General features: G+C 57.2%; 1 protein-coding gene across 1 annotated transcript in view; it reads left to right on the top strand.

The window, feature by feature from the left end:
* The window catches only part of PADI1 (peptidyl arginine deiminase 1), a 43538-nt gene extending 28282 nt beyond the window's left edge, over positions 1-15256 (top strand). The window contains exons 9-16 of the mRNA XM_052658619.1: positions 398-521; positions 878-985; positions 2703-2854; positions 6948-7092; positions 7897-7990; positions 11698-11777; positions 12500-12625; positions 15023-15256. Of these exons, the coding sequence (XP_052514579.1) occupies positions 398-521; positions 878-985; positions 2703-2854; positions 6948-7092; positions 7897-7990; positions 11698-11777; positions 12500-12625; positions 15023-15256 (1063 nt within the window). The remainder of the gene's footprint in view (positions 1-397; positions 522-877; positions 986-2702; positions 2855-6947; positions 7093-7896; positions 7991-11697; positions 11778-12499; positions 12626-15022) is intronic.
* Positions 15257-15664: the final 408 nt, after the last annotated feature.

Raw genomic sequence — 15664 nt, 5'->3', positions numbered from 1 at the left:
CTCGCCTTTGTTGAGGCCAGCTGTGAGAGACGGGAGGAAATGGGCGCCTCCCCCTCACTGTCCCCGTGGCCATGAGACTCGGTCCCCGGTCCCCTCAGCAGGGCCCAGAGCCCAGGGCCTGCCGTTGCCCGTCACTCCAGCTTGACAGGATCTGGAGACGGGGTCCGTCTCTGTCTCTCGCCCACGAGCCTCTCCAGCGTGGGGACTGCGTCTGAAGCCGGGGGCAGCCCGGGGCAGGCCCCTCTGTCCCCCCGCGAAGGCTGCGGCCAGCAGCCCTGCCTCCCTGCCCTCTCCTGTGATTTGCAGCGTCCCAGCACAGAGGGTACTCAGGCCCCTCCTTACTCCCCCAGGCTGCCTCCAGCAGCCCTGCCTCCCCGCCCTCTCCTGTGATTTGCAGTGTCCTAGACTCTCACGGCTCGAACGCGAAGTTTCTGAGTGACATGTCCGATCTGGCGCTGAAGGCCAGCTGCAAGCTGATGGTCTGCCCTTGGGTTGAGAACCGAAATGACCGCTGGATCCAGGTGGGCGAGGAGCAGCCCGGGCGCGGGGGCAGCCCGAGCCCCGTCCCCTACCCCGGCTCCGGGCAGTGGCCTCTGTGGCTCTCGCCCGGCTTCCGTCTCCCTAGAGAAGCTGGGCCAGGCGCCAGGACGCGGGTGGGCGCGGCCTGGGAGTGCCCTCCTCGCACCGCTGGCATCACTCGTGTCCCCTGCTTCCCCCCCGGGCGCAGAGCCCTCCCCTGCTGGGTCCCTGAGGGACCTCCTGCCCGCTTGAGGCCTTGGGGAAGGTCTGCTGCCCTGCCCGCCCCGGGCCTGGGGTGCCAGCCCCTTCTCAATGTGAGACCGAGGTAGTCACGGAGGCCTTTTTCTCGCCCTCCCAGGATGAGATGGAGTTTGGCTACACTGAGGCCCCACACAAAGCCTTCCCCGTGGTCTTCGACTCCCCCCGAAACAGAGGCCTGAAGGATTTCCCTTATAAGAGGATACTGGTAGGTGGCAGAGGGCAGCGTGTGGCCACCGTGGGCGCCTGCCCCGCGGGACCTGCTCCTCCGTCTTGCCTGACCCTATGCTTCAGGGGCTGCGAAGGGACGCAGGAGCAGGGCTCTGGCGAGGGGGAGTTAGGGGGAGGCTGGGGAGCAGCATGTGGATGAAACGGAAATCACCCCTGTTCTGGGAGGGGCGCTGGTCTCCCCCAGGGGCTGTGAACAGACGAGTCAGCTCCGGGGAGAGCAAACTGCCCTCTGGAGGGCACGCATCCTTAGTGACCCTCACAGCTCTTGCTCGTGCGCCGGGGCCTCTCCTTGGTAACGGTGTTTTCTGAACACGTACTACGTGCCAGGCCCCACGCCGCCTGCCGGGCACAGGAGGGCAGTAAGAGCCGCTCCAGCGACCACGCCCTGAGTTCCAGGCCCTCCCCGCAGCTTCTCACAGCTGCTCATTTAATCCGCATGGACTCCTGTGAACCAGCACGATTATTATTCCCTCCTTACTGAGGCTCAGAGAGGTTAAGCAACCTACTCGAGGCCACACAGCTGGGCAGCAGCGGCACCAAGATGTAGAACCAGAGGGGCTGCCTCACGGCCCCTGCTCTTGACCGCTAGGCTAAGCCGCCTTCTGAGTGGGTCGCTGCCCCAGAGCACCTGTCTCCACCTGTTTACCAGCGCCCTCCCCCACCGCCAGGACAATGCTCCGCTAGGGATGTCCAGGAGCTCCTGGTCACACAGAACAGGGGCGTCACCCCATCCTAGAGGGGTCAGAGGCGAGTCCCGGGGAGGTGACCGTGAGCCCTGCAGGCTGAGTCTGCATCAACAAAGGGCCTGACCCCAAGCCCCGGGCTTGACCCGTCCATCGTATTTTCCACTGAGCTCTGCTCTACCCTGGGAGCTCAGACGGTAAAAACTCTGCCTGCGATACAGGAGGTGCGGGCTCCATCCCTGGGTCGGGAAGGTCCCCTGGAGGAGGGCATGGCAACCCACTCCACGATTCTTGCCTGCAGAATCCCATGGACAGAGGAGCCTGGCGGGCTACAGTCCATGGGGTCACACAGAGTCGGTCGTGACTGAGCGACTGTCTTTCTGGTCTGTCTTGATTGTGTCCTTTCTTCTGCTTCCTTTAGGGTTAATTTGCCGTTCTCTTCCTAGCTGGAAACGGAAACGAAGATTTTTCAACCCTTTCTCTTCCTAATGTGTTTAGAGCTGTGTCATTCCCAAGAAATGCTGCTCACTGGCATGCCCACAGGTTTTAACGTGCTTGCTTATTACCTCTCACTTCAAAATACGGTGTAATCTCCCCTTTGATTTCTTCTTTGACCCACGTGTTGTCTCATTTCCAAGCATTTGAGATTTTTCTACTTACGGTTCTGTTGTTGGCTTGGGTATTGCTTACCAAGTGGAATTACTTTCTTAACTTTTTCTTTCTATTGGAGGGTAGTCGGTGACCAGTGCTGTGCTCGCTTCAGGCGAGCAGCAAAGCGGCTCAGCTGTGCACGTGCCTGAATCTATCGGGGTTTTTTTTCGGGGGGGGGGGTTTCAATAGCACAATGCTCAGGGTTAGGGAGACCTTATGAAAATCCAGCAGAGGTTGTTTTAGGGAGTAGATTCCCGCAGAAGCACCACTCAGCCCCCACCCCAAGAGCGGCCTCTTCCTGTTCTAACTGACCCCTCCTTTGGGGGGCGGGGGGTGTGGATTTTCCCGGTTCTCCCCTAGGGTCCCGACTTTGGATACGTAACCCGGGAAATCCAGGTCGCCGGTGCCTCTGGCCTTGACTCCTTCGGCAACCTGGACGTCAGCCCGCCAGTCGTGGTGGAGGGCAAGGAGTATCCCCTGGGCCGGATCCTCATCGGCAGCTGCCTCCCCAGGTGAGAAGCCGGGGAGCGGGGAGGGCCCCGGGGCATGCAAGGCGACATCTACCCCCCACCCCCACCACAGACACAGACACAGCTCTCCAGTCTGAGAAGTGGTCCTAACTTGCTGCATGGACTCCTAGAATCAAGGACTCAGAGGACTGGAATCTTAGATCGAAAAGCTCACAGAATCTTTGGAAAGAACACACTAGTGGCCACAGCCTTCTGAGCTGCCTAGAATTTTATGGGCATAATTGGCCCCAACGTTGCTGCTGCTGCTTAGCTGCTCAGCGATGTTCAGCTCTTTGTGACCCTGTGGACTGTAGTCCGCCAGGATCCTCTGTAGGATTCTGCAGGCAAGAACACTGGAGTGGGTCACCATTTCCTTCTCCAGGGGATCTTCCTGACCCAGAGATTGAACCCCAGTCTCCTGCACTGGCAGGCGGGTTCTTTACCACTGAGCCAGTGGGAAACCCAGTCGCCAACATTAAAATATATATATATCAGGAACCTTCATATAAAAAGCAAATTTCTGGCTGCTTTGGAAACATCAGAAGAGCGAGGAGGTGATATATAATCCGGCACGGAAGTAGAAATGGATCCTTCGACTTCTCTGGGGAGGAGATAAAATAAGTGTTGTCCTGGCAACAGCTGGAAAGGGTGCAGGCATCACCACGTGGCTGTAGTCAGGACACCTGGGTGACAGAGGTGATCGATGGGCCCCACCCTGGGCAGCTGTCATCGAGCAGGAAACAGGTGTTTAGGGTTTAGGGCTCCAGACAGATGACAGTGTCGGCTAAACCCTCTTGGGAGGGTCCCCAGGATCCCCACCCAGGCTGCTGGAAGTTGAAGAATGGGGTGTGTAGCCCAGGGATCCCAGTGTAAGCCCCTGCTTCCTGCCTAAAGACTGAGCCCACCACAGGCCCCAGGGGCCGCCTTTCCCTGTGTGTGGGGTTGGCCTGGAGCCCAGGTGTACCCCAGCTTGCCTCTCCAAGCCCTGGCTGTCTGGCCTTGGGCCTGGAGCAGCCTCAGATGCTGAGGGAAGGTCACCCAGCCTCAAATGGTGACCTTGGCAGCCTCAGCGTTCTGGGTCAGGTGAGGCTTCCTGGTGCCAACCCAGGTGTGAAGCTGGGTGCCTGGGCTGGATGCCCCGGGCTGAGGTTGGCCAGGACTGGAGGAGCCAATTCATCTTGCTGGTGACTCAAGCCCAGCACCGCCCTGGGGCCGGATCCTGCCCACAGCCCCGGGCACAGAAGGCCCTGCCTGTCTGGGCAGTCATCCTGAGCTTCCCAGAGGGCTCCGAGGGGAAGGCGCACAGGCTCTGCACATCCGGTGCACCTGGGTTTGAGTCCTGGCTCTGCCACTCACTGGCCATACGATTTGGGGTGCATCACCTGACCGGTGCCTGCCACAGGGCCTGGCACCTCGTAGGTGCTTGATTACTTCATTTAAAAATATTTATTATATGCCTAGTATGTGCAGGGCTTCCTTGGGGGCTCGGTGGTAAAGATTCTGCCGGCAATGCAGGAGACGCATTCGCTCCCTGGGTGGGGAAGATTCACTGGAGGAGGAAATGGCAACCCAATCCAGCATTCTTGCCTGGGAAATCCCAGGGACAGAGGAGCCTGGTGGGCTACAGTCTAGGGGGCTGCAGAGAGTCAGACATGACTGAGCGACTTAACAGCAACTATGTGCCAGGCACTGGTGAAGGAACTGGGGATAAATCAGGCACATTATTAAATGAACAAATTATTCTGTACTTCATTCCTCAGTTTCCTCATCAGTGAAATGGGGCTATAAAAGAAAAACCCTGTCCTATGAGTCTGGGTAAACTCCAGGAGTTGGTGATGGACAGGGAGACCTGGCATGCTGCGGTTCATGGGGTCGCAAAGAGTCAGACATGACTGAGCGACTGAACTGAACTGAAGCTGTGTAATAGCTGTTCCTGGGGATAAAAGGACTCAGGTTAAGCACCTTCTAGATGCTTAGATATTACTTAGCTGGACCCCTAGCAGTGGGTCTGCCATGAAGCAGGTTGGAACTCAGTGGATCAAAGTCATTGGTCACCTACACGCCATGAACACGGCGCTTTACCCAGATCACACCCATTAATCCTTACAACAGCCTTATGAGGCTGGGAGGACTGTGATCCCTATTTTACAGATGAGAAAGTTGGGGTTTAGGTAAGAGAAGTGAGCACACTCGTTCATGACGCATCTGTCAATTCAGTGAGTATGGATTGAGACTTCTCATACGCCAGGCCTGAGGCCCAGTGCTGGGGATTTAAAAAATGTTCTAGAAACTCCCAGGCCCAGAGCAAGGACCCCAGATAGGAAGACGCAGGCTCTCCAGCACATTTGGGTCCCAGCCCATTGGCCATCGTGTTGAAAACCAGGAGCAAAGCTCTTGGTGGACAGATGGGGCCCTGAGGCTCAGAGAGGGACCTGTACCACTTAGGATCACACCGCAAGTGAGCCAAGAGTCGGAAACCAGACTCCCGTGTGGACCCCAAATCAAAATTTAACTCCAGGCCGCTGTCCTGCGTTCCCGTCTTGGCTTCCGACCTTAGCGGTGAACAGAACGGATGACCTGCATACATTCTAGCAGAGAGAGACAGACAACAGACCACCATAAAAGATGAGCAAACCAAATACAGTGCGCTAGAGAGAAGAAGCATCGCTGAGAGGCTGACACTTCCCTGGAGGAAGTGAGAGGCCAGAGACGGGGCAGTTTGGGAGGAGAATGTGAAGCGAGTGCCAACAGCGAGCGCAAAGGCCCTGAGGCGGGGATGCGCTGGAGACGGCAGAGGACCAGCAAGGAGGCCAGCGGGGAGCAGAGTGAACAGAGGGTGCGTGGGGCTGAGGTCAGAGCAGGACCCGGACCTGTTGCTTGTACACACCTCACAGGGTCGCCCCGGGGGTGAAGTAAGATGCCGAGTGTGAGGAGCCCCGGGCAGACGTGCAGGAGGGGCTCAGCAAAGGCCCTCCTGCCCTCCTGCCCCGGGTTCTCCATGCTCTGCGCGTCACATTTAAAAAGATCTGGGGCGATGCTGCCTCCTGGTGGCAGCTCTGATGTGACTCAGAGACCAGGTCCGACGCTTCCTAGAGCGGGAGTCATCCGGCCCATCCCCCGGCCACCAGGCAGAGGGCTGCAGAGCCCCAGGGAGGGCCAGGCTTAGGTTAGGGCTCTGCCCGCTTCCCCCTGATTCGTTTCCAATTCCTGCTTTGTGCCCACGAATAATTTCTGAAGTCTCATTCCTCTCCACCATCTCACTGTTTTTGAAGAGGTCTTTTAAAACTGCCAACACTATGTTAAAATAATAGAGATACAGGAAAGACATTTTCCACGTTCCCATCCCCCAAATCAAATCAACGTCGTCACGTGTCACCGCGGGTTGGGGCGCCTTCTAGTTCGGTCGATGAGGCATTCGAGTTATATAGACTGTGGGCTCTCACACAGCTGTCCGAAAGACTTTCACAAATAGGTTTGAGCATCTGTTCTGTAAGAGGTGCTAGGGATACAGGGAAATACAGGCTCTTCCGGAGCTTAGTGAGATGCCAGACAGCAAACGAAATGTCCAGTATGCCAAATAGCACCAAGGACTATAAAGAAAAACAGAGCTAGGGAATGAGTGGAAGGGTCATCGCCATTTCCAAAGTCCATGGAGAGAAAGAAGGTGGCCCTGGAGTTAAATATGAAGAAAGTGAGAGACGGGCACCAAGGGGACCCGCTGGACCGAGCAGGTGGGGCTGGCTCGCCAGGTTCTGGTTGTACTGGGAACCAAAGGCTGAGGGCCTTGGTGAGGACCTGACCCTTTCTGCGTCTCGGGAGCTGAGATGAGGGTCTCCAGTTCTCTTTGGCAGAGGGAGGGCTCTCGTTTGACTGTTTTGTGGGCAGGGGAGGGTACCTCGGGGTGAGGGAGGGACAGGCCCTCGGGTGGTGCTCAGGATGGACGGTCCCTAGAAGCAGCTGGAGACGGGGGCTGGGACGCGGGGACCGAAGAGGCCTGTTCAGAGGGCTGATGGAGGCCTGGGCGGGGCTCGGGAAGGGCCTGCAGCGTGCTGGCACACGGCGGGCACGAGGGCACCCTGCGCTCTCCCCCCGGCAGGTCTGGCGGGCGGCGCATGGCCAAGGTGGTGCGGGACTTCCTGGGTGCCCAGCAGGTGCAGGCGCCCGTGGAGGTCTATTCTGACTGGCTCTCTGTGGGCCACGTGGACGAGTTCCTCAGCTTCGTGCCCACCTCCGACCAAAAGGTAAGTCCCCCCCGTCCTGCCCGAGCCACCCTGCCCCACCCTGACCCGATGGGGTGGGATAAGGCAAGGCCACCTGAAGCTAGGTCATGACCTCCGTCCACAGAAAGCCTGGGGTCAGATGCCCTTTGGGCCAGCCAGTGTGCATCGGGGCAGGCTTCCTGGAGGAGGTCAGGGCCCAGGTCAGCAGGGCACTCATATTCTGATGATTCATGTACCCATTTTCACACTTACTGGGTATTTGCTCTGATCCGAACCTCTCAGCCAAGACCCAGGAATGGCACTGGTAATAACTGGCAACATTCACTGAGCATGTATTAGGTGTCCATGTCTTAAAGTGTTTACTCCTCTAGCAGCCCAAGAAGAGGGCACTGTCATCATTGCCCCCATGTTATAGATGGAGAAACCGAGGCTCAGAAGGGTAGTTAACTAGCAGGGTGAGATTTCCAGATGGCAGGCTCTGGGCCAACACGTCAGACACTCACTTCCTTACAGAGGTGACGGAGGAGGGCACAGCCCACGGGGGGCAGGCAGCCAGGAGGGGAGGCCTCCTAGTGACCAGTGGTCGAGTTTCTTGGAGGACAAAATGGGGAAGGGCTTCCAGGCGAGCAGAAGGTCATGGACAAAGGTCTGGAAGTGTGGCGTGGCTTGGAGGATCAGAACTTCAGACATGCCTGTGCCTGGTGGGGGAGATGGACAGGGGAGCGCCATGTGCAGTGTGGCCTGGGAACCCAGGCCCCTCCTGGGTCGGGGGCGCATGCCTCAGGGGGACCTGTCTACCGAGCCATTCCTCCTCCTCTGTCCCAGGGCTTCCGGCTTCTCCTGGCCAGCCCCAGTGCATGCCTCAGGCTGTTCCAAGAGAAGAAAGAGGAGGGCTATGGGGAAGCAGCCCAGTTTGACGGTGAGTGCCAGCGAGCCCATTACCCCACCAGACCCTGTCCTCCAGCTGCCAGCCCTGGGCACTGCTGATGCCAGTCATGGCCAGGCTGTGCTTACAGGCCCTTTGTCTGCCAACTCTCAGCTCAGAGTCCGTATCTGATCTTCCCTCTTATGGCAGCCAAAGATGGGGGCTTTTCCTTGCTTGGGCCAGGGATGGAAGCCAATGGGCCGCGGCTTGCCCTAGGCACGGTGGCCCCCTCCAGTGCAGGGCTGCTTCTGGCCACAGCCCAAGAGGAGAAAGAAGCAGGAAGCTATGGGCCCTCCCTCGTGCCTGTCTGCAGACACTTCCGCCCGCTTGCCCAATCAGATCATCCGCCCTCTTCTCTGTATCCCCTTCCACGGAGGAGGAAACTGAGGCTCAGAGGGGAGAAGCGGCTGGCCCAGGGTTGTGCAGCACAGAGCGGGAGAGGTGCGGAGCCAGGAGGGTGCTCGGGGCCTCTCTGCGGAGGCCCCTCTACAGACCCATTTGGCCCCTGAGCATCTCCGCCTTCCCCACCATGGAGCTCAGTGTCCTCACCTGGGGCGTGCAGCACTGGAAGGCATGGGGCACAGCCTTCAGCAAGGGCAGGTCTGGATCCAGAGCCTGGCCTCCGCTTGCTGACTCTGGGCTCAAGGGTGCGTTCCGAACCTCCCAGTGCCTCTGTTTCCTCTTTCTGAATGTGCTGTGATAACCAACCCGATCCAGCATTGCTGGAAGGATCATCAATAATAAATATAACAGGAGGCCAAGAGCACAGCGGGTGCTCAATAATGGTGGCTGCATTGTAATTATTAGGCTTCCCAGGTGGCGCTAGTGGTAAAGAACCTGCCTGCCAATGCAGGAGACGTAAGAACCGTGGGTTCGATCCCTGGGTTGGAAAGATCCCCTGGAGGAGGGCATGGCAACTCACTCTGGTATTCTGGCCTGAAGAATCCCATGGACAGAGGACCCTGGAGGGCTACAGTCCATAGGGTCCCAAAGAGTTAGACAGGACTGAAGCGACTTAGCATGCACACACATTGCAATTATTTAGGGCCTCCAAGAGCTCAGGAGTCCTTTCCCAAGGAGCTTATAATCCATCACCAGGATTTCAGTTCAGTTCAGTTCAGTCGCTCAGTCATGTCCGACTCTTTGTGACCCCATGAATCGGAGCACGCCAGGCCTCCCTGTCCATCACCAACACCTGGAGTTCACCCAAACTCACGTCCATCAAGTCAGTGATGCCATCCAGTCAGCTCATCCTCTGTCGTCCCCTTCTCCTCCTGCCCCCAGTCCCTCCCAGCATCAGGGTCTTTTCCAATGAGTCAACTCTTCCCATGAGATGGCCAAAGTACTGGAGTTTCAGCCTCAGCATCAGTTCTTCCAATGAACACCCAGGACTGGTCTCCTTCATAATGGACTGGTTGGATCTCCTCGCAGTCCAAGGGACTCTCAAGAGTCTTCTCCAACACCACAGTTCAAAAGCATCAATTCTTCGGCGCTCAGCCTTCTTCACAGTCCAACTCTCACATCCATACCTGACCAGTGGAAAAACCATAGCCTTGACTACATGGACTTTAGTCGGCAAAGTAATGTCTCTGCTTTTGAATATGCTATCTAGGTTGCTCATAACTTTTCTTCCAAGGAGTAAGCATCTTTTAATTTCATGGCGGCAATCACCATCTGCAGTGATTTTGGAGCCCCCCAAAATAAAGTCTGACACTGTTTCTACTGTTTCCCCATCTATTTCCCATGAAGTGATGGGACCAGATGCCATGATCTTCGTTTTCTGAATGTTGAGCTTTACGCCAACTTTTTCACTCTCCTCTTTCACTTTCATCAAGAGCCTTTTTAGTTCCTCTTCACTTTCTGCCATAAGGGTGGTGTTATCTGCATATCTGAGGTTATTGATATTTTTCCCAGCAATCTTGATTCCCGTTGTGCTTCTTCCAGCCCAGCGTTTCTCATGATGTACTCTGCATTGAAGTTAAATAAGCAGGGTGACAATATACAGCCTTGATGTACTCCTTTTCCTATTTGGAACCAGTCTATTGTTCCATGTCCAGTTCTAACTGTTGCTTCCTGACCTGCATACAGATTTCTCAAGAGGCAGGTCAGGTGGTCTGGTATTCCCATCTCTTTCAGAATTTTCCAGTTTATTGTGATCCACACAGTCAAAGGCTTTGGCATAGTCAATAAAGCAGAAATATATGTTTTTCTGGAACTATCTTCCTTTTTCCATGATCCAGTGGATGTTGGCAATTTGATCTCTGGTTCCTCTGCCTTTTCTAAAACCAGCTTAAACATCAGAAAGTTCATGGTTCATGTATTTCTGAAGCCTGGCTTGGAGAATTTTGAGCACTACTTTGTTAGCATGTGAGATGAGTGCAATTGTGCGGTCGTTTGAGCATTCTTTGGCATTGCCTTTCTTTGGGATTGGAATGAAAACTGACCTTTTCCAGTCCTGTGGCCACTGCTGAGTTTTCCCAAATTTGCTGGCATATTGAGTGCAGCACTTTCACAGAATCATCTTTCAGGATTTTAAATAGCTCCACTGGAATTCCATCACCTCCACTAACTTTCTTCGTAGTGATGCTTTCTAAGGCCCACTTGACTTCACATTCCAGGATGTCTGGATCTAAGTGAGTGACCACACCATTGTGATTATCTGGGTTGTGAAGATCATTTTTGTACAGTTCTTCTGTGTATTCTTGCCACCTCTTCTTAATATCTTCTGCTTCTGTTAGGTCCATACCATTTCTGTCCTTTATCGAGCCCATCTTTGCATGAAATGTTCCCTTGGTATCTCTAATTTTCTTGAAGAGATCTCTAGTCTTTCCCATTCTGTTCTTTTCCTCTATTTCTTTGCATTGATCACCAAGGAAGGCTTTCTTATCTCTTCTTGCTATTCTTTGGAACTCTGCATTCAGATGCTTATATCTTTCCTTTTCTCCTTTGCTTTTCACTTCTCTTCTCATAGGTATTTGTAAGGCCTCCCCAGATAGCCATTTTGCTTTTTTGCATTTCTTTTCATGGGGATGGTCTTGATCCCTGTCTCCTGTACAATGTCACAAACCTCAGTCCATAGTTCATCAGGCACTCTGTCTATCAGATCTAGTCACTTAAATCTATTTCTCACTTCCACTGTATAATCATAAGGGATTTGATTTAGGTCATACCTGAATGGTCTAGTGGTTTTCCCTACTGTCTTCAATTTCAGTCTGAATTTGGCAAAAAGGAGTTCATGATCTGAGCCACAGTCAGCTCCCGGTCTTGTTTTTGCTGACTGTATAGAGCTTCTCCATCTTTGGCTGCAAAGAATATAATCAATCTGATTTCGGTGTTGACCATCTGGTGATGTCCATGTGTAGAGTCTTCTCTTGTGTTGTTGGAAGAGGGTGTTTGCTATGACCAGTGCAAAACTGGTCTCTTGGCAAAACTCTATTAGCCTTTGCCCTGCTTCATTCCGTATTCCAAGGCCAAATTTGCCTGTTACCCCAAATGTTTCTTGACTTCCTACTTTTGCATTCCAGTCCCCTGTGATGCCAAACCTTAGCCCCATCAGGGTTTCCGATTCCTGGTTTTCTCTGTCCTAGCTTCAGACCCTGGGGCTGGGGTGGAAGAAGCTTGTGGCCCAGATTATTTAGCCAGGCCCAAGGTGGCCTGAGCCAGGACTCGCTGAGCCGGCTACAGTCTTGCTTCTCTCGCAGGCTTACAGCACCAGGTAAAGAGAAGCATTAACGAGATGCTGGCAGACAGGCGTCTCAGGAACGACAACCTCTATGCTCAGGTGAGGGGAGCGGAGGGGGGAGCAGCCCCGGGAACCGCTGGGGTGGGGCGAGGGGTTCCGCCGGGACCCCTGACTCTCCTGGGGACTGCAGAGGCCTGTGGGCCGGGCAGGGCCTCTCTCTTGGGAACCCACAGTCTGATGGAATAGGCACCACTGTGCTAGTCTGACGGGAGACCTTGGTCCATTCTGGGGAAACGATGGGCTTCTATGGGGTAACGTTGACTCCCCCGAGAAGTGTTGTGAGACGGGAGAGGTGGGGGTCTGCAGGGGTGAGGGATGGGGTGGTGGGGGTCCGGGAGACTTAGTGAGGAGATGGGGTGGGAGGAGGCCCCAGGAGTGGGGGGCTCATACCTGAGTGTGCCCGGGGCAGGCCTGGCACAGTCCACGCAGTCAGTGGGAGGTGGCCCCCTTCTCCCCTACCCACGGAGCTGGGCAAGAGGATGAGCCTGGCTGTGGTCGGGGGGTGGCAGCAGGCACTCAGGGAACCAGAAACCGGCGGGGTGCAGACCCCAGGCCCATGCCTTCCTCGCTCTGTGCCCTTGGGCAGGTCTCTCGAGCCTCAGGGTCCCATCTGGGGTAGCAGTGGCAGACAGCTGTTGTGAGGCTCACACCAGCTGAAGGGCGCAGGGGGCCTGCGTGGGGGTGGCCTGAGCTGAAGGACTCAGCTGACGTTGCCCCTTCCCGGCTCCCTGGGCTCCGGGGCCTCTCCCCTCGCCCCCCAGAGGTGCATTGACTGGAACCGGGAGGTGCTGAAGCGGGAGCTGGGCCTCACTGAGCAGGACATTGTGGACGTCCCACAGCTGTTCTCCCTGAACGGCGCCTACGCAGAAGCCTTCTTCCCCGACATGGTGAGGGCGCTGAGGGGGGTGGGGTTCCTTCCGCCCTGGGGGCGCGGGGGTCCTGGTGGGCGGTCAGTCAGGGGTCTGGGGGAGAAGCCCTCCCTGTCCGAGGGCCTCTGCAGGGCTCACCTGTGGGGGCAGATAGAGAGCATCTCCATCACTAGTTCCCACCAGGATGACTTTGCCTGCCTCGGGGCACTTTGCCCCACGAGGAGGACGCCACAGCATCTGGTGAGTGGAGGCCACGGACGGCCAGACACCCTGTGGTGCCCAGGGCGGCCGCAGGCCGGAGCACTTTTCCCCTGAAAATGGAGAGCGGGAGCCTGGCTTGGATCCAGTGCCCCTGGCCTTCGCTCGGGGCCTTGGCTCCCTGTCCTGCTCCCCAGGGGCACCCTGGCTGTCAGCAACGCGGGCAGCTGAGCAGCAGATGAGCCACTGGGGTCTCACGGCCGGGGCCCCTGCTGCCCAGAGTGCCCCTCCACCCCCGGGGAAGGATGCGGAGGCATCAGCAACAGCGAGTGGGGGCTCCCAGGACGGGAGACCCTCCCCCTTCAGCCTGGGGCCTCTAGCTCGAATCCCCATCGCTGGACAAGCCAAGGACGGGGTGTGAATCATGAGATCCTGATTGGATTCAGGCAGGACCACGTTCACTCCTCACCCCTCGCTATGGGCTCCCTGTAGGGCCTCTGGAGACAGGCCTTCACACCCTTGGTTCCGCTGATATTCGAAGCTGAAGACAGTCTGCTGGGGGTGGGGGATGTCCTGTGCATCATAGGATGGTTGCAAAGCACCCCGAAAGGTAACGTCAGCCCGGCTGAGAACCGCTGCTCTGAGGCGGCGCTGTCAGAACCTTCTCGGACGACGAAAGCCTTTTATGCCAGTGTAACGTGGAAGCCGCCACGTGTGGCTTCTGAGTGCTTCAAATGTGGTTACCCTCTCTGGGCTGTGGCCTTGTCCACACCTGCTGGGAGGCACCCCCACCCCGAAACACCGCCCTTTATGGGAATCTCCCGCCTTCAGGGCAGGCCCAGCTAGAGGATCCCAGTGTGTCCTCACTGGAGGACTCTCAGGGAACGCTTGGTTAACCCCCCGTTTGTCAGACGTGGAGAGAGGCCGTTGGAGCAGAGGTCATTGCCTGGGGTCTCCAGGGAGCAAATGGATCGGCCTGCTGTCCCCCGAGTCCTCGGGGAGCAGGGCCGGGCTGGCCACAGCCCTGAATGCCACCCCCGGTCCTCCCCCCGCCCTGTGCCCCTCTGCATGCCCCACTTCCACCCCTGATGTTCCAGCCCATTGGCGGGCAGTGAGGCAGCTCCCAGCAAGGCCATGGGCCTGACACCACTGGACCTCCAAGCTCCACATCGGTCCTGGCGGTGGATGGCCCTGCAGGGCAGGCTGGAGGGAGTGGGGCCAGGGGCAAGGCACATGTCAGACCGCCCACCCGACCCCGAGAGGACCCAGCGAGCCAGTGTCCCCCCTGAACACCACGGACGGCTCCTCGGGCCCGCCGTTGGGGCCCGATGCTACCTCTGAGAAGCCTTGGCTGGCTGCAATGGGCAGACTTCCCTTCCGCTCGTTACGGCCCCTCCAGGGAGACAAACACAGCTGCCCCCCTCCCCCCACCCCTGAGAGCCCCTGGCAGCCGCAGCGCTGCGCTCTGGCAGAGGAAAGGGCACGCGGCACTGGCGTGAGTCAGGCCTGAGTCACAGTTCTGTCTCCCTGCCCTCTGGTTGTGTGCCTTATTATGCTATGTAACCTGTCCAAGGTGTGGCCTCACAGCGAGGCTGTGCGGTTTCTGATGCTATACCTGGCACCTGGCGTATGCTCGGGAGACGGTAACCATGATCAGGGCTCCGGGAACCGCTGAGCAGGTGTGTTCTGCACAGACGCTCCACACCTGTGACCCGCGCACCTGCGGATGGGCACTTTTGCTCGACAAGTTTTCTGGCAGATGACGGTGAAGTCTTGTTCTAACAGAGCTGTTATCCAATCTTCTGATAGGAGGAAAGTGTTGGAGGAAGGGTGACTTTTATTGATGTGACGTTACCATGTATGTTACTGGCAGCCCTGCCTGTTATTATTACTACTTTTAATTTTTGGCCATCTTAGTTGGGATCTTAGTTCCCTGACCAGGGATCAAACCCATGCCCCTTACACGACAGTGCAGAACCTTAACGACGGGACCGCCAGGGAAATCCCAAGCCCTGCCTGTTATCAACCCTCTCTTCCAAATAAGAATCTGTATCTTTGCTGCTTCCAGAGGCCCTAGTTCCGAGGGCCACGCTTGGTGCCCAGGGATGAGAGGAGACGAGCAGGCCCTGGGGGTGGGTCTGCCCGACCCTGGACCAAGAAGGGGCCCAGGTGTAGTGCGGCCCCAGCAGCGAGGCCTCTCTCTCGCCCCCTTTGCAGGTGAACATGGTGGTCTTAGGCAGGCACCTGGGCATCCCCAAGCCCTTTGGGCCCATCATCAATGGCCGCTGCTGCCTGGAGGAGGAGGTGCGGTCCCTGCTGGAGCCGCTGGGCCTCCGCTGTGTCTTCATTGACGACTACTTATCCTACCACAAGCTGCTCGGGGAGGTCCACTGCGGCACCAATGTGCGCCGGAAGCCCTTCCCCTTCAAATGGTGGCACGCGGTGCCCTGAGCCGGCCCACCCAGCGTCCTCCCGGCCCCCCGCCAGGGAAGCCAGCCAGCGTGAAGAGCCTCCACCTGGCCGCCATCCTCGGGGGGCTGTGCACGCCTCCTCTGAGCGCCCCCAAGCGTACTGGTCGCCACGGGGTACCAGGATACAGGGAGGGTCACGGCACACTCAGCTCGAGAAGGATGGCCCTCCTTGCCCCCTCGCCTCTTCCCCACCCACTGCTCCCAGAGGTTCTGGAGACCGTCAGCAGCCTGAGCACCGTCTGGGGTGGCCACGCATGGCCACGCATGCCCTCGGCGGGTGCCCCAGCTCCACTTGCCCCCCTCCGTTCTGAGATGATTTCCTCCGTGTTTGCACCAAGAATGGGGCCCACAGGGCTTGGGCCCTGGGTCTCTAGGCCACCTGTGACTC

The sequence above is a fragment of the Budorcas taxicolor genome, chromosome 2 (genome assembly GCF_023091745.1).
Source record: "Budorcas taxicolor isolate Tak-1 chromosome 2, Takin1.1, whole genome shotgun sequence".
Lineage (NCBI taxonomy): Eukaryota > Metazoa > Chordata > Mammalia > Artiodactyla > Bovidae > Budorcas > Budorcas taxicolor.
This window is presented reverse-complemented; position numbering and strand designations above follow the sequence as displayed.